We start from the raw sequence: 21086 nt of genomic DNA, 5'->3' as shown, positions 1-21086 counted from the left end.
TTTTAAGTTTCTTAAGTATATAACTAATAAAGGCATTGCCTGCATTGCTTTTAATTCGTGAGTTTTGCATGAGCAGGACTAAGAATGTCATTACTTATGATGCAATTTTGCATAGTTTGTGTGATAGAAGGAATTTGAAGCAAGTTATGGAAGTACTTGGCAAATTGTTGCAAAGGAAGAGGAAAAAGGAGATGAATGGGAGACAGAAGAGGAAGAGGTGGGAAGAAAGGATCAGAGTTGCTTGAGAAAAGCTATGAACATTTACTCATTTTATCTTTACTCCCACTTTAAAAGAAGAGACAAAATTCACTATTTAAATAAAAAATAACAAAGTAAATAATATGATAAAAATATAAAAACTTATTATATAATTTTGTAGTAAAAATATATTATTGAAATTTAAGTATGGATGAAATCTAAAATGTTGTCTTTTGCCTTGGACTAATTAGTGGGAAATAACAAAGAGGTGGTTGTCTTGTGTGAAAGGAATCGGATCTGAGAAGAAAAAGAAGAAGCGACGGTAAGAGATAGAGTGAAGGAAAAATGGCAACAAAACAAAAGCAGAGAAAAGAAGAAAAAGATGAAGAAGAGGCATCAACGTCAACCCCTCTCCTCACTCTCACTCTCCCTCGCCATTCAACGCCCCACAAACCCCTCCTTCTCCTGATGTCTCTCTCTGCTTCCGGGGCCTTCCTCGTCGCCTTCCTCTTCTCCTTCCTCTTCTTTTACACCTCAACAACACCAACATCACACGCCGCACGACCTCTCACAAAGCTCCAACACGACGTCATTCTCCTCATTTCCTCAGACGGCTTTCGTTTCGGGTACCAGTTCAAGAACCCCGCCCCCAACATCCGTCGTTTGATCCAAAACGGCACAGAAGCCGAAACCGGTTTGATTCCTGTCTTCCCCACCCTCACCTTCCCCAATCACTACTCCATCGTCACTGGTCTCTACCCTCCTCACCATGGCATCATCAACAACTTCTTCTTCGACCCCTTCACCGGCGAAAAGTTCACCATGGCCACCCACGACCCCAAGTGGTGGCTCGGCCACCCCCTTTGGGAAACCGTCGTCGACAACGGCCTCAAAGCAGCCACCTACTTCTGGCCTGGTTCTGAGGTACACAAAGGTTCCTGGACTTGCCCTTCGGGCTATTGTATGCACTATAATGGTTCTGTTCCCTTTGAGGATAGGGTAGATGCTATTTTGGAGTATTTTGATTTGCCTAGCGATGAAATCCCTTCGTTTATGACCCTTTATTTTGAGGACCCTGATCATCAGGGTCATCAGGTTGGGCCTGATGATTCCGAGGTTACTCGTGCTGTTGCTAGAATTGATGGGATCATTGGGAGGTTGATTAAGGGTTTGGAACAAAGAGGGGTTTTTGAGGATGTCACTATTATTATGGTGGGTGATCATGGGATGGTTGGTACTTGTGATCAAAAGCTTATCTTTTTGGATGATTTGGCTCCTTGGTTGAAGATTCAACCTGATTGGATTCACTCTTATACTCCATTGCTTGCTATTCGTCCACCTCCTTCTTATGATCCTGCATATGTTGTTGCCAAGATCAATGAAGGGTTGGATTCCGGGAAAGTTGAGAATGGGGGTAAGTTGAGGGTGTACCTCAAGGAAGATCTGCCAGAACGCCTTCATTATGCGGCCAGTAATCGGATTCCACCCATAATTGGTTTGGTGGATGAAGGATTTAAGGTTGAGCAGAGTAGAACTGGTAACAAGGAATGTGGGGGGGCACATGGTTATGACAGTGCATTTTTTTCCATGAGGACTATTTTCATTGGACATGGTCCTCAGTTTGCGAGAGGGAGGAAGATACCCTCCTTTGAGAATGTTCAGATTTATAATTTGGTTACTTCCATCCTCAAGATTAAGGGTTCGTCCAATAATGGGTCTGCCTCGTTTCCGGAGTCTGTTCTTCTACCTAGTGCATAATAGAACTGAGTTGCTTGAGATGAGAGTGTGTTTTCTAAGAAATATGCTTTGAAATATGAACATGGTGATGAGATGATGCAGAAAGAATAGGTGTATCTTATTCTTGGATTCTTTTAGGATTAAACTAATTTCACTTTGAATTACTTTGATTTTTATATCTGTTGATGGATCCTCTTTATTTCATAATTTGATCCACACGTTACTCGGTTACTGCTATGTTCGCTATGCAGTTTATAATTCAATAAACGCTGTTCTCGAAAGTTTAATGTTTTCACATTCTGATGTGGGGCAGACCCTAAATAGCTGCAGGCCTCGAACAAATAGCATAATTCTATGTGTGTTAAAAATCAGTATACTAGATGCAAATAGCATATATTAATATTAGTTCTACGAGTGGTTTCTTGTTAAGTTTATTCTATTTGTTGACTGAGATACACATGCAACATTTTGCCTTTGGCCGGTGTTGAGTTGTATAACACCTTCATCTCCTACGTTTCACTCTTTTGCAGGCAGAGTTTGCAACACGATCCTGCCCTTTTTTTAAGCAATGACAAATAATGTGCTTTTAACTTTTCAAATGGCTTGTTGTTTCCCAAATACCATTTACTACTGGAACATTGTTGTTGGGTGAGAGAACCTATAGGGATGTAGATGGAGCATCTCTTTTCTGTATGTGATTCTTCTATATATAGATTCCCTTGTTAACTTCGGCATTTTACTTAATTGTTCCTCTTCTGGGATATCATTCATATAGTTCTAGTTCAATTTGGAATTATGTCATTACACGTGTGTGTTGGGTATTAGGTAGGAAGTGAATGATACCTAAATGGCTGAATCAAAAATTCGATTTGGAGGGTGAGGGGGTTTGGTTCAATTTTATGCCTTTTCATTCTTGGAACTGCTTACATGGAAAGCTGGATTTCCTTGTTAAATACTTTAATGTAAATTTGGTTTCCTGAAATAGTATTTGCTCTGTATACTCTCACTTTCATTCCTTTGACGTGGGAGTCCTACATTTCCATGGCAAAATAGTACACCCTAGAGTAATATTAATGAAATTGTATTTTTTTCTTTTTAAAAGAAAACTTCAACCAAACGCTTCCTTTCAAGTTTTAATATAATCTACCATTTCATGACCCTTTCAACTTGGGGAGGTCTACGGTGAGAACTTGTGATCTGACCAGAAATTAGCAGCCAATAATACCAAAATTGTTTGATGTGACGAGCTTTTTAAACCGTGGCCACAAGTTCATTTTGTCATATCGTAGTCATCAAACGTGACTTGGTATCGACCCAAAAAAATAAAAATAAAAATAAAAATAAAAACAAAAACGTGACTTGGGGAATGAAAGGTTATTTGTTTCGTTACTTAATGATGGTCGTGCAAGAAAATCAAGAAAAAAAAAAAAGAATTTGTGAAAGTCCTTTGTTTTTAAAGGGAGAAATTATCATTAATTTTATAATTTGTGTGCAAGTATTTTTCTCCTCTTAGGAATTAACAAAAATATTCATTATAATTTGGTTCCAACTTCCAACTAATATTTTGATTTCAATCTAATATTGTTTTATAATAATAAGATGTATCTTTATAATTATAATTATCTATTGAAGTCTTGTGCCAAAAAATGTTGAAAAACAACAAAGAAAATTTCCTTCCAGTAATTTCGATGGAAGTTTTCTTTACTTTACTTTAAACTTCTACAAGCAAATTTAGTGAGTTTTATGTAAACTTCCGTAACACTTCTGTGACTGATACTGCTAAAACTTAAGGTATGATCATGGTATTAGACTTTGGATTTGCCTTCTATCTATCTTCTTTCCATATTTAAACAATATAATCTACAATTACATCTCTCAATGTGACAAAAAAGAGAAAGAATAATATAATTAATTAATGTAAGAAATTACAAAAATAAATGAATTTAGTTCTTAAAATAATTATATTTATCTTAAAATTATAGTAATAAAGATTAAAATGATCAATATTTAGTAATTTAAGATGATAATTTATATTTGTATAGTTTTAAGAATTAAATTTAGTAATATTTAAAGTTGTAGGAAGGAAAATATAATGATGAATGATAAGAGGGGGCAAAAAAACTCTCCACTGAAGAGTTTCCAAAAGTAATGATGAATGATAAGAGGGGCATGAAAAGATTACACACGCATAACAAAAGGAGAAGCATTTGGTTTGGGGGTGGTTAAGGAAAATATCAATTAAGGCGTGGGACTGCACTATTTATCTGCTTTGCTTCTCCTTTCTTCACCTTTCTAAACACACAACACAATCCATTCACTTGTTCTTGTGTCCGTCCTCATTCTCATCATCTCATGTGTCCAATTCAACCATTTTTGAAGCGCTAGCACTCTTTCCTTCTTGTGTAAATGGCACATGTTGATGTTATTCGATTACAATTTCAGCCCCTTCGATTCTCCTCTTCCGCTCTCTTCATATCTCTCTCTCCCGCACCCTCCGGCAACAGTTCTAAGAGGCTATTCTCTCCTCTCGCCTATGCTTCTTCTCCAGCGCCACCTGCTACTCTTGCTTTCACCCCCAGAAGGCACTTCCTTTCTTTCAAGGTCACTTTTTTAACCCTCCCCTTTTCACTATTCTATGCATTCGCAATTAGGAAAGAGGAAACTTGAAAAATTAAGTAACTTCATCTTACCCCTTGTTTTTGAATTGTTCAAATTACGCTCCCATTTGACATTTGAATCTTGGGTTGGGTGTTAATTCCCGGATGTTGTCCTTCCTATCCCATAATAAGTGACGTTAGGAGTAGGACAAAACCTTTTTACTATTGTTATAAACCATCTATTTAGTCCCTGCAAGATTTGTGTTGCTCACTTTAGTACTTGATGGAAATTACCACTTACGTCTCTGAAATATGTGTTTCATCGGTCAAATTAGTCCGTATTAGTCCTAAGCTCCTTCAACTTACGGACTAATTTGACTGGTAGAGTGCACATTTCAAGTATTTACTCGGTATTTTTCATCTTTCAAGGATTAATATAACTGATTTTATATCTTTCAAAGAGTAATTGGTTATTTACTATTACACTTAATCATAGGTTGCTTACTCCAAACAGCTTAGTTTCAAACATATTTTCACACCACTATGATATACTATTGATATTGTTTTGGTTGCTAGTTTCTAGGGCTGGCTAAGCTTAAAGATTTTGGTTTTCTCTGTTGCTCATCTTAAATATTTGTAGTACTTGTGTTGTACTAAAAAGTGTATACCACTACCATTACTTTGGCATATGACTCCTCTTTGAAATATGCTTGGGCTGGATGCTAAAATTCATGATCATAAAATGCATGACTATAATGACATTGTTTCATTACCACTGGAGAATGGGAAATGTTTTCTGTAGGTCTTCCTTTTGAATAGGATGTGAGGAGTAGCTGGGGCAATTAGAACCCTGATATCTGTTGCTAGGTTAGAAGAATACGAATCATGTGTGCGAATTTTGATATTTGCGACTTTGAACTAGGCATCCGCACAAAAATGGAAAATATGTCACTGCTATGTAGTGTTCAATTTTTGTACCGAAAAGTAACAGTTTGAGAAAGAAGGCTTTCCTTGGACTGTCGTATGCTTTTTATGTATGCTCTCACTCTGATGTGATGTTCTTAGTTTATAGTGAATACCAATGAATTATATTGTTAGATGAAATGAACTGCATTTGTTGCTACTTTATTGAGCTGGCACAAGCAATGAAGTGTTATTAACTACCCCGAACCTTTTCTGTGTTTTGACATGCTTAAAGCATGATGGAGAGTGATAATGCTATTTTGTGTTTCCATTGCAAGTTGTGTTATGCTCACTCTATGCTTTTCAAATGTTCTCACTAGACCATCTGAGATGGCCTATAAATTGTTGGAATATTTCATTTATTCTTATGAATCAATGCAAATTGTTTGTTTTTTTTCCTTTGGATTTTTAGTGATCAAGAGCTTATGTGCGAAATGAATTAAGATGGAACTCTTGGCTATATAGTAAACAAATGACTGCACTGTGTTTTTATTATATTTTTTGTTAATAAATTCTATGGGTTACTAAAGTATGTGTTTTTTCTCTCACCTTTTGTTGACTTTAACTCACTTTGCTTCAGGTATGTGCAACTGTTGCTGAAACTGGTCAGCCAAAATGGTGGGAAAAGAATGCACCAAATATGATTGACATTCACTCCACACAGGAATTTCTGAGCGCTTTAAGTCAAGCTGGTGATAGACTAGTTATTGTGGAATTTTATGGAACTTGGTGTGCTTCTTGCCGAGCATTATACCCCAAGGTCCTCTTGCTTCCAGAATTTCATCCTCTTTTTCTTTTGCTTTCTAGGGGATTTTTTATTTGTTGCAAAAGTACATGCTCTCAATTGTACTGTGTTGATTACACATTCAAAATTAAACAAGTGGTAAAATCATCACTGATCTATTATTCATGGTCATCTAAAGAGTATATTGAGTTTTGGCCGGGGTCTTAGTTAGTGGGAAGTGACTTTGGTCTCAATTGTTATGAATGCACCGATCTGGATGCTTAGCATTCCATTCTATACCATGCCAGTCCTGTTACTCGAACATGAATTTGATTTGGATCTGGGGTTCATGCTGATTTTGAAGTGGCCATGTTTGAGATACTGTCTGCAACTGTACCTTCAAAGCATATTTCTCAATTTGAATCAGATATTTCTAGTTGCTGCATACTTAGAACAAATTCCTTTTGTAAAAAATGTTTTGACCAAAAAAGGATTAATAACAGTTATGTAAATGGCTGGGTTGTATGTCAAATGTGATTAACAATTTATATCTTGGTTTGGTTGTAGGAGTGGTACTAATCAGCAAGTCTACATTAGTACATATTGTTTTTTCTGTACCTGGCAAACTGAAACCTTTGAATTGCATCTCATAATTACTGATAAATATTTTCATGGACCTTGGTTGATTTGCTTAGGAAGTCTCGGGCCTGTCCCATTTTCATTTTCCAATTCTCATTTGTAATTAAACACTACTATATAAGGATCCTGGTTGTCCAATTCTGGTTGGTGATTCAGGGATCCACTTTGGTGCTTACTGCACATGACACTGGACGGTGGAGAGAGAGAGCTTGATTAAATAAATCTTATCAGGATTTGGCAGGGAGGCATTGGTTTATTTATAGCTGAATAAAAGAAAAAAAATTTGCAGCAAGAACATATTTAAGTTAGGGCAATATTTTAAATTTATTTTATTATTATTATTTTTTTTTTTGCATGCTGCCGAAATTTTATTCCAGCTGCCCTGACTCTTGATATCTTTCTTAAATGGATTTGGCAGCTTTGCAGAACAGCTGAAGATCACCCTGAAATTCTTTTCCTAAAAGTAAATTTTGATGAGAATAAGCCAATGTGCAAAAGTCTGAATGTTAAAGTACTTCCATTCTTCCACTTTTATCGTGGGGCCGAGGGGCAGCTTGAATCATTTTCATGTTCACTAGCCAAGGTGATTCTTACTTTTTACTTCTGTGTATGCATAGCATTTCTGGCTTTGTTGCAAGTGAATGAACAGTGGTTGCTGATTGGTGCCGATTCTGAACCCAGGCATTTTTGAACTGCAATCCTGCTTGGTTTGAGAAAATATTGTCATGTTATTTCTTTTTTTCGTTAATAATTACAAAACATTAACTTGTTTTAAGTCCCATTTTTCAAAGATTTCACTATTCCTTGCATAAATATTTGAAAACAAGAAACAATGGAAAAATAAGGTGGTTTTTTCATAATTATTCATGAAAATGTGAACTGAAAATAAAAAATATTTTCACAAACTGAACACACCCTTATACTCTTGACTTGCCAAACATTATTGCATACTTCATAACTTGGAGGAAAGGACAAGAGTCCATAAAATCAATGAATAATGCCTTTAAATATTGCTGATTCCTAGGCATTTTCTCTTTTGGCATATTGCATCATTCGCTTAAAGACCCTATGAATTGTACAGCGTAGCTGGTTGCAAGAAGATGGTCATAATAATACCTGTTTGAGTTCTTGGTTGGCCGGTTGAATTCAGAAAAAGGCATAATCAAGTACACAGAAACACATGTTAACTGACCAGTTTTCCTCATTAAGCACAAGACTTGATTACAAACTTGCGGGGCAAGTGGGATGCCTAAAAACAAATATATGATGATGGGTATATAAGCTTATAATAGTGGATAGAACATAATTATATAGAATGCTGGGAGCCAAATGTATTAATTTGTTAATCAGCTAATGGTTCATTTGGAAATTGCAGTTTCAAAAAATAAAGGATGCCATTGAGACACATAACACAGCTCGATGCAGCATTGGTCCACCTAAGGGCATTGGTGATTTGCTTGTTGAACCTTCCTCTGTTCCTAAGGACAGACCAGCAGAATCTGTTTAAGCGCAGTACTTCTATTCATACATCTGTATTATAAGCTGTCTCACAAAGGGAAACCCCAAAGTAGGCTGTGGTCCAGAGAAACCCATGATTTGAAGGATATATGTACTCTGTATATTTACCCTTTAATTATTATCATTATTATTATAATTAATTTTTTCCCGTTTTACAAGGATATCAAGCAGAATTGTTTGTTCTGTTTCATTCTTGACCATTCGTCAGCTGATTGTAATCAAGTACTTGAAAACTTTAGTGAAATGAAATGTTAGGTTTTGAATTGAATTTGATTGCAAATTTGCTGCGTCTGTGGGCTGAATACGACTTGTTTTGGTTCAATTCTTTTGCTAAATCTGACAAAGCCAACGAATGTTAAAGAAAAGGATATTTCAAATTAATTTAAATATTTATGTTATACTAGACTCTAGCTCATGATGCATTTTAAACATGGGAATATATTTATTATTCATTTTGTAATATACACATATTATAGCTTTAAATTTTATTTTGAAAGATGGATATGTTACCATATATTAAGTTTCGCATGAATACGACTCTATTCTTTCATCACCCTATCCTCAGAATATCTGGAGGGAAGATGAAAGAACAGCTTCCTTTTCAATGGATATCTATATCGGCATTAATATAAATTTTCTCATTCTCTCTTGCTTAGTATATATATGTTATTTGTTCTATACCACAAATATTTTTTACTAAATACAATGATATAATTTGTGGTCAAATGAGGGGTTGAATAATCATATATTTTAAAAATTTATGATAATATGATTTCTTTAACTTCCAAAAATTATGGCTACTTTCATGTTTAGGAAAATTAATTCTAGAAAAATACCACTTTCTTTAAATTCTATTAGAAAAACATTTTTTAAATAAGTTAATTTGAATATGTAAATTATTATTCAATACGTGATAAATCTTTACGAGAATTGTTATTTTCAACTCTAGCACCCTTGATATCCTGACCAAGTAAACTTAGTTTCTGTTTAGTGAAATTCCATTTGCGAAAAAGGAAAAAAAGACATTGTTCTTTTTTTTGGTCTTGGAAGATCATTGTTCCGAGTGTATCATGTATCGCGAGAGCATGTCCTAGAAAAGCGAAGAGATCCACAACATATGGGTTTGTTATGTTACAGTCTGATTGATTGGTTAAAACAGCAATCATTTCCTTTGTCCTTTGCCCATTGTTGAGCTCTAGAAAATGAGAAGTTCTTGTGTTGTTAATGAGTACTCTCTCAGTCCAATTATAATATAACATGAGGTTTCATAAATAAATTAATTAATTAAATGCCAATTACCCACCCATGTATTGTAGTATAATACAAAATCTTCATTAGACAGATTTGAATTCGTCAAAATTGATGACTTATCATTCGTACCAAATAGCAAGATTCATAAATAAATATAACGTGTGGTAGCTGTTGAATTAAATTTAGAATACAACAAACATTCTCATATTATTCTATGTATGATCTTATACTCGGTCAAACATTCTCATACTCTTAACAATGCTCAACTGACATCTCGTATCGAAGGTGAACTAATAACTAAATTGCATTCACTCTCATTCCTTCTCCACCTTCCTCTCAATAAACAGAGGAAAATGACTACATATGGAACAATATCAGAAGATGCAGAGGTTTCAACAAATTCAAAATCGATTTTTGTTTCACAGGCCAAAGATCAGATCCAAGCGGGTTTAGGCACAACAAGACCATGGAAGGAAATGATCCAACTTTCTCATCTCAAACTTCCATCTTCCTTCTATGGTTCAATCCAAAGAATCAACACAAATGCTAAACATTTTCGTTCAAACTACGTCATTATCATATTGCTTGTGCTTTTCCTAAGCTTATTAGGACACCCCATTTCACTTATCATATTAGTTGTTATGATGATTGCATGGTTGTACTTATATTTCCTACGAAACACTCCTTTGGTAATTTTAAGGTTTGAGATCGATGAGCGATTGGTGGTTATCTCTTTGTTGTTGATCACCGTTGGTTTGCTTGTTCTGACCAATGTAACTCACAATGTGACAGTAGGTATGTGTGTGGCTTTAGCGGTTGTGTTGGTGCATGCTATAACGAGAGAAACAGAGGATCTGTTTACTATGGATGAAGATGTAGGGATTCTAAGAGTTGTTGGAGAGGTTGTCAAAGTCCCCCTTAGACAAGCTGGTTCCTCTTCTTTTACTTTGCCTTAGAAGCAAATTGCCTAAACTGGAAATGCTACTGTCACAATTTAGAATATATTGATTGTTGAATCATAATTATCCAATATATTGTTCATCCAAATTGGATTGACTCTTTTGTCATTTCTCTGAAGCTAGCTTATCTTAATCCCATAATGTAGTCTCTATGAATTGAGAGTGGATAATATTGAGAAAATTATTTGCCTCTATTGCGGGTAAAACATGAATTCATTCATTGTCTTGATGGTGAACCGAGGGATTTTTCAATTTTCTAAAGTTGATAATTAGCTGTCTATACTCTATAGCTCAAAAATAACAGTTGCGTCCTAATTGAAAGTTGAAACACTTCCTTGCCAGTTTGCATTGCAATTTGCACACAACCACACATGAGAGAGTGTGAGAGTGGCAATTTAGATGGTTTAGGAAATGCAAGCTTGCACATACATTGTCAAGACTCGAGCTAGTTAGGCATCATCTGCCAATTGCAACTAGCACAAGTGGTTTCAAATGATAATTAAGTCCTTTCTAGCTACCCCACCATTTCAAATTGAATACAAAGCACATAATCTTGTCGAATGAGCCAGCAACGCTCTTCATAACGCCAGTTGCTTGGACGACTAGAATAAGAAAAATGATACTATGATGACAACCTAAAATCTAGATCAAAATTTGTTTTTATTGTTCTTTTTAAGGTGGAGGTGTTTTAACGAAAGTGCCCCCATGGATAACTAAATCTACTTGGCAGATAAACTCAACCTTGTCACTTTGCTTTTCAAATGTTTATCGTAGCCTCTAGTCCCTTGTCACTTTGAATGGTTATTGAGAAAAAGACATGTTTGATGGGAATTAATGATATGAAAACTGGCTAGTTCCAAATGATGTCTCATCAAAAGAAAAAACTTGTTCCAAATTATTCCGCTATGGTGGTGGATTTTGATAATAAACACGAGAAATTGCAGAAAGAAAGTTGATATTAGATGACGTGGCAACACATATCTGCTTAAGCAACACATATCTGAACTTAATTAAGGTGCCTTAAGGTGGAAGTTCGACCACGTCATACTCCACAAGCGAAGGTACCAATTGGAGTGCAGAAGAGAGGTGGTCCAAAAAGTGGCAGTGCTGCATATTTTGATGCCAATACGGAGGATAAAAGCCCCTTTTGTTGTCCTCATGACACTGATATCAACTATTTCCCAAAAGTAACGTTAAAAAGGCTTCCAAAGAATGGCACCCCACCCTTTCTTTTTTACGTTACACGTAGACGTATGTTGAACAGTGCAATGCAATGCTATGAAAATAAAAAGGGGCCATACCCATAATATATACATACACATGTATGGGAATAATAGTTTAGTTGAAAGACTCACGTCGTCGTGTATAGAACTGTATCGCATCAAAACCTTTTTTAAGAAAATCTAAATTATAGGAATCAGTTGATTTGATTAGGAGCAACCTTTAAGCACACGAATATGCTTTCTTTATATGTTCTGCAAATATGTCGAGAGGATTGCTCCTATTCCTTGATCCTAGGAAATTAATGTGGCAAGAGAGGACATGCCCCATTCAGTCAAAGGTTTGGCGTATAAGGTTCAAGGTTGCTTGCAATTGCTAGTTCCAACTTTGAAGAATTAGTATATGGTTTTAGCAAATTAAAATTCCATTCGAAAAAGGGAGGCATAATAATAAGGAGATTAATTTTATTATACAGCATGTGGGTGACCATAACATAAGTTGGGGAGGAAATAAATGGTTACATGAGATGAGGGTGCTTTCCAAATCAAATATAAAATATGAATTAATTGACTCATTCAAGTTGAAAGATGAGAAGAAGAACAAATGGCAAGGAAGGTCTTGAAGTGGCAGTGAGGGGAGATGGATTGAAGAAGCAAGCATGCCGTGTGCTCCTGCGTTATAACCGCTCCCTCCTTCTCCACCAACGCCGCCGCCACGATGTCCTCGTACTCGCCGGCGCCGGCAGCGACGAAGGCCACGATGGCCGCCTGGAGTGGACCCAAGCTGGGGTTATAAGCAGCGGATTCAATGTAAGAGCCTTTGTAGAGGTTACCCTGAGAATCAAGAAGAGCGACGCCGGAGGGGGACCCACTGTAAGGCGCGTGGGAGAGATTGGCGGCGTCTAAGGCGGCGAGCTGTAACTTAGGGTTAGAGTAGTTGAGAGTGAGATGAGAGGGAAGGGAAAGAGCGTTGTTGTGAGGTTCGAGGAGAAGAGGAACGCCTTTGGGGAGAAGGTCGTGAGGGCCAAAACGGTGAGAGAGGAAGTGAGAGAGAGGGGTGAGTTGAGGAGCTTCGGTGTCTGTGATGAGGATTTGGATGTCGGGGGCGTCACGGATTTCTTGGAGGAATTGCCGGCAATGGCCGCAAGGGGCGGCGGAGACGGCGAAGGACTCGAGGCGAGTCTCGGCATTGATGGCGAGGTTGGCGACGAGGAACTGTTCGGCGTGGATTGTGTGGTGGAAAGGGAGACCCGGGAACTCGACGTTAACACCGACAAAGATCCGACCCGACGCCCCAAGTCCGACGGCTGCTACCGGGAACTTTGAGATGGGGACCCGGGCCAGCGACTGCGCCCACGACACCAGCGATGGGAGGAGTTGGGTCAGTGACAGGCCCGATGATTGGCCCATGGACTCTGCTTCCGTTGCTTCGATTAGGAATCTGGGCTTGGCCTGATCCATTGTCTTTCCCACAATGATGGAATGAGTAAGAACGGCGAAGGCAAGGGGAATGAGTTTCGACCTCGTGACTCTTATTTATACACACACCCACCAACTTCCTTTTTCCCACCAATAATTCCTCTTCTACAATTAATTTAATATAATAATAATCTTCTCTTTTTCTTTTCATATACCTTATTTTTAATTAAGTTCACACTTGTATTTTCCTAAATTGTAAGTGAAATTGTATATGTGTATATAAAATAAATAGTCAAGCTATTAATTTATAATACTAATAATGGACTTTAAAAGCGAAAGTCACTGGTAATTAACCATTGTTAACTATATATATATATAGAAAAGAAGAGTATATTGAGTGAGCTTGGGTGTGTTTGGCGTAGCAAGATCTACTTCTCATTGTTTATGATTATGAATTTAAAAATGTCACATTCTATTGTTGTATTTTTCTTACACAAGACAAAAAGATATGTCGAGCGAAGGCATAAACTAAACTTCGTGGGACACATCCTAACCTCAATAATTGAAAAATATCACAAAGATGTGTTTCTGAATTGATATAAAATGGCTAATGGAAGGGTACCAATGACATTTCCCCACATCAAACCCTTGCAAAAGTCTTAGTCATCTTCCTCATGGAATTATGGTGAGAGTACGAGATACATAATGCTTAATGCCTTATTATGTTCCTCAAATATCAGTTTGAATGCCACTCATCTAAATATCATTTATATAAGTACAAAAATCAATTAATTAGTTGCTTAATTTGAACATCCCATCAAACTCAACGGACCTGTGTGCAGACCTAAGAAAAAGGAAAATTAAGTTAAAAAAGAAAAGAAGGAATATATGAGCAAAGTTTCCCTAACATGTCCATAAAGCAATTGTCAATTTTTTTAACCAAATACGAAGAATTAAAGAGACATAGCTTGCCGTTATCAACTTTGTTTAATGCGAAAATTACATATTTAGTTCTTTGTTTGGTGGTTATCTTAGGTTGCGTATTACATTGTAGAAGACGAATGGAATTAAAGAAGGAAAAGGTCTCGTCAACCCATATTTACAATGTTCTTAATGCAAACAACTGCTTTTTTTAATTTAACATCTCATATGATTAAATTTCCTCCCATTTTCCAAGAAAATAATGGGTTGTTTCATTGAAGAAAAATAAAAACAATTTGTGTCTAGATGAACTATTATCATTAGGCTAATGTACAAAGTACACATCCCATCAAATTTATGTTTACTATGTTAAAATTATAGGAATTTAAGAATTGGAGAAGAAAAATAAAATGATAAAAATTAAATATCTCAAAGTTAATATTGAGTTAACATGATATGATGTACTATATGTAATGTAAAAACAACTGATATTTATTTATATTTAATTGAATTAGATCACTCTTAGTTATAATTAAGCAAAGAAACAGATCATGATTAAAATAGCTTTATACTATGAAGTTTTAAATTGTTTATGCTGTAGCACATTATTTTGTGCTTGTTCGTCATTATCTGTTACATGATCCAAGGCCAAAAATGAGAACTTGGTTCAATTTTTGGCTTTACAAATCATATTGTATTCTATGTACTTGCAATCATATACGTTGGATTCAAACTCACATCTCTATTTTTTTATATTTATTTATGCTTGTACACATATAGTTGCTGCAAGCTTGCAAGCAATATTATATATCGGGTTTCATGTCGCTTGTGACATATATTGTCATTAAATTTACAACTTCATGGTCCACGATTCCCAAAATGAATTGTTACGTCCATGGTAGGCCACCCCTACCTAATCACCCACAAAGACAGCACATTTAGTTTAGTTATATATGATGGTAGTTCTCTTAACCCTCTTGTTTTTCTATTTATCTTTTAGTTGAAAATGGGTGGAACTTGTTTTGGTTTTCGTTTGTGGTATAATAAAGTTGGAAGTTGATTTCACTTTTGAGCTTGTTTTGGATTGATATCCTATGAAAGGACAACTCTATTCATTAGAAACAAAAGATCAGACAAAACTAATACATTGAAAATGAAACGTACCAAGAGTTGTTGAAGGTCTCAAATTCTCTGTTTTATAAAGTAAATAAAAATGAAAAATTGTGTTTGATATCTAATTTGTTTTTAATAAGAGGGAGTGACGTTTAGGTATAAAAATCAACTTCCTTGTATTGAATGTCTGCTCAGTGAGTTGTTTCTTAGCAACTCTATGATAAATCTATATACGGTTTATTAAATTGTTCTCAAGTTTTATAAGCAATAATACTCACACAATTGATAAATGTTACTGATTTCATAAAATATTAAATATCCACAACCTGTGAGTGTTTAAATTTTTTTGGGTAAAACCTGTTGGCATAGTTAGCTATGATGCAACAATTTGTCACCAGTAAATTCATTCGAAATTTGTATAAAGTTTCATGTTCTCCATTAATTTCTAGAAGATACCATAAATTCTTCTGCGGTGCTGCTGTTTTATTTTCCTGGTTGCTGTTGGCTGTGACGTTGTTCTCTGTATCATACACAAGAGAGAATCTTGTTCTTTCAATGTTTTGTATTTTATGTCCAAGTTCATGAACTGGGCCATGCTGGTTCAAGTCAAAATTGTAGTAATTGCATGCAAGCTTCTGAGGATGGACCTAGAAGTCTACTCTAACCGAGTTAGGATAGATAGTTTTTGATTGGTATATTAATTAATCATGCATCGCCATTCAGATGTCACAACTAGTGGTCCAGTGTGAGATCCTATTGGGCAAATTAGCTCTTAGTTCCAACTTTGGGCTAGAGGTTTCCCTTCTTCTGGTTTTGTCACTTGAGGGGAGAAATAGTGTAAAAATTATTTTTAAAACACTTAAAAAATACTTCAAATTAATTTGTTTCACACATTGTAAAAAAAAATAAACGTAAAATTTGGAATTAAAAATTAATTTAATTATATTTCATATTTTAAAATTTAAAAAAATATTAGCTTCAATATCTATAACTTAAAACTGACTATAAACAACTAATAATAGTAAATTTAAATTAAAAAAGAAAAAGGATATTATATTAGCACCATAATCATCATTTGCATTCGACTGATATGCCAAAAAAAGAAAAACATTTACATTCCGATTGCACCGCTTCAGACATTAATATATACTAGCTCTTCAATTTGAAATTGGTCACATACCCCTTCATTGTTGATAAAAGAATTAAAATTGCAGGAATATTGTCTTGGATGTGATGAATTATGATGAGACATTGTCGTAATTGTATAATCCAAAATTAATTTTCTCCGCAGGATTTTCAAATTTTTTTTAATTTAAAGTTATTTTATGCAGTAGGCTAGGAGGCAGACACGTAACACGGACGTGCATCACTTGAATGAGATGAGGAATGAGGATAATCGAACGGTGAAAGGTGAGATTGACCTGGTAGTTGCATTTGGAAGATGACCAATTACCTTGGACTAAGGTTGTTGAATACGAGGGTAGCAGTGTCTGGTGGAGTTTGTTGGTGTTGTCCAACACGTGTTGTTGGTTCCTCTGGAGCAAGAGCGAAGTGGAAATGGAGAATTAAGGGTCCTCGCCGCATGGTATTGGGCCTTGGAGCTTCGTTCTTGTCCCAGTTTATGACTATGAGTGGCAACAACTCCTTCATTGCCTCTGCCAGGATAACGGGTGGTCCCTCCGTGGATGAGGTGATTAGTTTTGGTGTTGTTGTTGTTGTTGCAAAATTGTTGAATGCTGCAATTTCAGTTGTTTTGGTTTTTCTGATTCCCATCTTACAGATACTGAAGAACGTGGAATGGCCAGAGCAGTTCCCCTTCAAGGATGAGGATTTCCAGCGCTTTGATGAGTAAATTTCTATGCCTAAGTGATCATTTTCATTTCTGCACTGTGTTCCATATTTTAATAGGAATCCCATATCATAAATTCAGATTTTTTAGCGAGTTATGTATGAATCATGTTCTGTTTTGTAACTGTAGAATCAAATATTTCTTACCCTCTTCCTATTATTAGTCTTTGTGTATAAAGTCGGAAACTTTTCCTCCTTAGGTCATCAGATTCCTTGTTCTATGAAACACCTCGATTTGTGACACACATTGATGATCCTGCAATTGCTGCTCTGACTAAGTATTACTCCAAGGTTTTCCCACCTAGCAACACTCCTGGAGTAAGCATCTTGGATATGTGTAGCAGTTGGGTAAGAGTTTTAGTACCTTAACTCTCTCTATCTGGTGTTGCATTGCTTCTGCATATTGTCATAAATCTTCACTTTGCATTAGGTCAGCCATTTTCCATCAGGATACAAGCAAGACCGAGTGGTGGGATTAGGCATGAATGAAGAAGAACTGAAGAGGAACCCAGTAAGTATTGCGTTGTGTTGTGCAAGTATTGAATGTAAACCCCAAACTCTTTCTGTGCTATCTGATGCCCATTGGGCTTTAACTTTGGGAATTAAACTGAATTTAGTATTCTTAAGGTGAATTTTTTAGATTTGTTTTTCTTCTCAATTCAGGATCCTATAGCCTGAATTCAATTAAAAATAGTGACTTGGTTATATCTTAAGATTCTCAACAATTTTATTCTGCTAGGGAAATGTGGCCCTACTAATAGAAGTTGCTGATTTTGTAGGTTCTCACGGAGTATGTTGTGCAAGACTTAAATGTGAACCCCAAACTCCCATTTGAGGATAACTCTTTTGATATCATCACTAATGTGGTAAAAATACTTTTCCACGTATCCTAACTTTGGTGCTTGAAAGTATTGCAAGTGGTGCATGGTACTTGCTCATACATGTATGATGGCTCATTTTTTTTTAGTTTCTTTGAACTATTCACTAGTTTTAGGTGATACTATTGATAAAAATGGACTTTTCTTCTTAAATAATTTGACTCTTTCTTCACATAGCTGATTTAAATCACTCTTAGCTGTGGAAAACACAATTGTGGGATTTAAACAGCAATTGTTGTTGGGCTCAAATGCGGAATAATTTGGATGTGTAAATTAAAATTCTGACGTAAACTGGCGAGCAATAATTCAGACCTAATAAATAGATCTAACAGCGCAGCGGTATAACTTGTAAAGTGTGCACTGGAATACTTCCCAGGAAAGAGAGGTGGATCACAACGGATCACTTCAATACCAAGTCTTTCCTTAGCCAGAACCTTTCCAGTTACAACACTAATACAAATACACACTTCTCCAGCAATCCAACAATCAGCCACGGAAGGATAACAGAAATAATTCTTTTCTGATGTGGAAGATCAGACTAAACTGTAACCACAGAGCATACTAAGAATTATTCTAACTGAATAAAATAAGCAGATAAAGAACACCAATATTTAACGTGGAAAACTTCCAATGTGGAAGAAAAACCACGGGACAAACTCCGAAAAATATTCCACTATATCTCGGGATATTTACAATATCCTTTCAACACTCTATCACACAAGAGATGTAAAATATAGTGTACCCAGTGAGACCCACTTCCTATTCAAATATTACAAATTTTATAATACCAAGAAAAAATAGAGATGATACCCACCCCAATGTATTTTTCTCACACTCTTAAGATTTACTCAACACTCTATTTTTCTCTCACTAGAATTCTATCAATGCTTGATAAACACTCTTGCGATGCATATTCTGATTTCATTCCTCACGGCTATTTATAGCCAAATGAAGTTACTATTCATTTATTAAAATATTATTTATTTGTTTAGGAAGTCAAAGAAAACGGCACCAAATCACCGAAATGTGCTGGACATCACAATTGTTGCTTAAATTAGAAATAGGACTGAGTTTTGATAATGTAAGATTCCAGGTTTAGTATATATGCCAGCCATTTGAAGCTTGAAAACTGAATATGCCCTGCAGGTCAGTGTTGATTACCTAACAAAGCCTCTTGATGTTTTCAAGGAGATGTGCAGAATACTCAAGCCAGGTGGACTGGCCATAATGAGGTGATAATCTTGTCAATTATCTATTATTTTGAAATTACTCCATATTACCAGTTTTGTTAAAGTAATTGAAAGAAAATTTGCCACAAAGCATTTTCCTATATATAACCGCTTTCTTGGATATTTAATTATCTTAATTAAGGTGGCTTTTTTAGTTATTTTTTAGATGCCGATTATGAGTCAACAAATTTTTTAAGGCTCTAATACGGTGAATTTCCACATTATCAGAATGTATACAAATGCTTGTCTTTTTCATATTGCACACAATCAAATGCCTCATCTCTACTGCAATACCCGTTCTCTGTTTGATGATGTTCTATATTTTATTGATCTTGTATCTCTGATCCATATCGATGATGTTTTAGCTTTTCAAACCGATGCTTCTGGACAAAAGCCATTTCTATATGGACATCAACAGGGGATGCTGATCACGTCATGATTGTTGGGTCTTATTTCCATTATGCTGGAGGATTTGAACCTCCTCAGGTAATTCCATAATTGATATTTTCTTTCCATGCTTACATGTATTGTGAACTCTTATTTAAATATTTTTGTTTAAAATACTATTTTCTCTCTCTTATAACTATATTAATAATAGAAGTATTTTTCATAAAAATTTCTTAAATAGAAGTGACAATAGACATGTAAGAGTAACAATAGAAACTCCCTCAGCACGGTCATAATTATTTTTCCCATTTAAGCTGACACATTTTATGTGGACAGGCTTCTCTTTAAACTCTTTTTTCTTTAATCAAACTTTTTCCTCCTCCAATGTGGTATATTCGTACTCACACTTCCTATGATTTATCTGAGCCATAACCATGGCCGCAACAAAACTAGCCATTTGTAATCCATCCATGTTTCGCATCTTTCTAAGACACTTTTTCCCCCCTAACTAAAAATCTCGTCAAAGATCAGTTTATTAATATATTATAGTATGATTTCACTTTCATGTAATGCTGAAGGGTAATTTCTTTAACTGCTTGCTCCCAATATTTATAAAGCGAAAATTTTAAATTTTACCAGTCATGAAATAATTATGACATGATAAGTCTCTGCAACGTTTCATATAATATGGCAGTGCTATTCAATTCAAAACTCAATGCCGTTTACATCTTTTTCTGTAGGCTGTTGATATATCTCCTAATCCTGGACGGTCTGATCCTATGTACATAGTGTACTCTAGGAAGCTCTCTACAGCTTGAGAGATATTGGAAAGAGAACATGTAGCATTGTATTTACGTATCAGCAGTGACTCTAATGGGAGAATTTGTTCATATTACATTTTTTTGTAGCAATGTTTGTTGTGCACGAAGCCCTTCATGGCTATGTACTCAATATCACATCATTATATGAAGTAATAGATAATGTATTGGACACAGCATAAATTTTGAAACTGTTAGTACTTGTTGCCCCCAGCATTGGACACAAACTGAATTCCAAGTTCTATGTTTCGTCTATGCTACAATCATATGCATAAAAATGGCTAGTTTGGGAAGATCTCTCTTTCGGTTAATGGAAGATCTTGAAGCATTAAAATTTAGAAGCACTCGTTTCTTTACGGTCGGTGGTGTCGGTTGCTTTTTGTATTTCTCCATCAGGCAATTAAAATACAACTAAAGTGCATTGCCTACGCGCATGCATGTCGAGATTGTGATACCAGCATCTTAGTACCAACGTTTATTTAAAATACATACACGAAGCCATGGATAATTTAATTTCTGAACTTGTCCATGAACTAAGAAGACTATTTTATCATAAAGTTTGGAAACTACACAAACTTTGAAGCATTTAATCAACATAGATTGTTACTTTGTAGAGACAAAATTGTATATTTACTAAGAAAGAGAAGCTTAAAAGAAAAACCTTGAA

The 21086-nt window shown here is 35.6% G+C and overlaps 5 protein-coding genes across 8 annotated transcripts; 4 read left to right on the top strand and 1 right to left on the bottom strand.

Annotated features, from left to right (window-relative positions):
• The first annotated feature begins 498 nt into the window (after positions 1-498).
• LOC113867325 (ectonucleotide pyrophosphatase/phosphodiesterase family member 3) lies at positions 499-3333 on the top strand. Its single transcript, XM_027502580.1, has one exon. It carries the CDS (start codon positions 544-546, stop codon positions 1954-1956), a length of 1413 nt encoding a protein of 470 aa, XP_027358381.1. The 5' UTR covers positions 499-543; the 3' UTR covers positions 1957-3333.
• A 697-nt stretch (positions 3334-4030) lies between these two features.
• Positions 4031-8672, top strand: LOC113867318 (thioredoxin-like 2, chloroplastic). Of its 2 annotated transcripts, none has more exons than XM_027502569.1 (4): positions 4031-4536; positions 6076-6255; positions 7277-7441; positions 8234-8672. In XM_027502569.1, the coding sequence occupies exons 1-4, from the start codon at positions 4342-4344 to the stop codon at positions 8363-8365; spliced, it is 672 nt and encodes a 223-aa protein (XP_027358370.1). In that variant the 5' UTR covers positions 4031-4341; the 3' UTR covers positions 8366-8672. The 2 variants fall into 2 exon arrangements, with proteins under 2 accessions (XP_027358370.1, XP_027358371.1); XM_027502570.1 differs by having other exon boundaries at positions 4099-4536; positions 7940-8641.
• Positions 8673-9980: 1308 nt separating this feature from the next.
• LOC113868169 (PRA1 family protein F2-like) lies at positions 9981-10583 on the top strand. Its single transcript, XM_027503755.1, has one exon. It carries the CDS (start codon positions 9981-9983, stop codon positions 10581-10583), a length of 603 nt encoding a protein of 200 aa, XP_027359556.1.
• A 1642-nt stretch (positions 10584-12225) lies between these two features.
• Positions 12226-13421, bottom strand: LOC113867719 (cytidine deaminase 1-like). The gene has a single exon (XM_027503156.1). The coding sequence runs from the start codon at positions 13265-13267 to the stop codon at positions 12383-12385; it is 885 nt and encodes a 294-aa protein (XP_027358957.1). The 5' UTR covers positions 13268-13421; the 3' UTR covers positions 12226-12382.
• A 2921-nt stretch (positions 13422-16342) lies between these two features.
• LOC113867224 lies at positions 16343-20743 on the top strand. 3 transcript variants are annotated; one of them, XM_027502383.1, is made up of 9 exons: positions 16343-16521; positions 16591-16949; positions 17040-17107; positions 17308-17455; positions 17538-17618; positions 17887-17973; positions 19132-19217; positions 19580-19700; positions 20342-20743. In XM_027502383.1, exons 2-9 carry the CDS (start codon positions 16701-16703, stop codon positions 20417-20419), a joined length of 918 nt encoding a protein of 305 aa, XP_027358184.1. In that variant the 5' UTR covers positions 16343-16521; positions 16591-16700; the 3' UTR covers positions 20420-20743. The 3 variants fall into 3 exon arrangements, with proteins under 3 accessions (XP_027358184.1, XP_027358183.1, XP_027358182.1); XM_027502382.1 differs by having other exon boundaries at positions 16434-16949; XM_027502381.1 differs by having other exon boundaries at positions 16434-17107; positions 20342-20638.
• Positions 20744-21086: the final 343 nt, after the last annotated feature.

This window comes from Abrus precatorius, unplaced genomic scaffold, assembly GCF_003935025.1.
Source record: "Abrus precatorius isolate BTA unplaced genomic scaffold, Abrus_2018 Scaffold5, whole genome shotgun sequence".
Taxonomy (NCBI): domain Eukaryota; kingdom Viridiplantae; phylum Streptophyta; class Magnoliopsida; order Fabales; family Fabaceae; genus Abrus; species Abrus precatorius.
This window is presented reverse-complemented; position numbering and strand designations above follow the sequence as displayed.

Bases quoted from the DNA above. Each gene is read 5' to 3' on its own strand.
- LOC113867325 (XM_027502580.1), top strand. From the start codon at position 544: ATGGCAACAAAACAAAAGCAGAGAAAAGAAGAAAAAGATGAAGAAGAG.
- LOC113867719 (XM_027503156.1), bottom strand. From the start codon at position 13,267: ATGGATCAGGCCAAGCCCAGATTCCTAATCGAAGCAACGGAAGCAGAG.
- LOC113867224 (XM_027502381.1), top strand. From the start codon at position 16,701: ATGACCAATTACCTTGGACTAAGGTTGTTGAATACGAGGGTAGCAGTG. The intron at 17,456-17,537 runs GTAAGAGTTTTA...ACTTTGCATTAG, and splicing joins TGGATATGTGTAGCAGTTGG to GTCAGCCATTTTCCATCAGG. The intron at 19,701-20,341 runs GTAATTCCATAA...CTTTTTCTGTAG, and splicing joins GAGGATTTGAACCTCCTCAG to GCTGTTGATATATCTCCTAA.
- LOC113868169 (XM_027503755.1), top strand. From the start codon at position 9,981: ATGACTACATATGGAACAATATCAGAAGATGCAGAGGTTTCAACAAAT.
- LOC113867318 (XM_027502569.1), top strand. From the start codon at position 4,342: ATGGCACATGTTGATGTTATTCGATTACAATTTCAGCCCCTTCGATTC. The intron at 6,256-7,276 runs GTCCTCTTGCTT...TGGATTTGGCAG, and splicing joins GCCGAGCATTATACCCCAAG to CTTTGCAGAACAGCTGAAGA. The intron at 7,442-8,233 runs GTGATTCTTACT...TGGAAATTGCAG, and splicing joins TTTCATGTTCACTAGCCAAG to TTTCAAAAAATAAAGGATGC.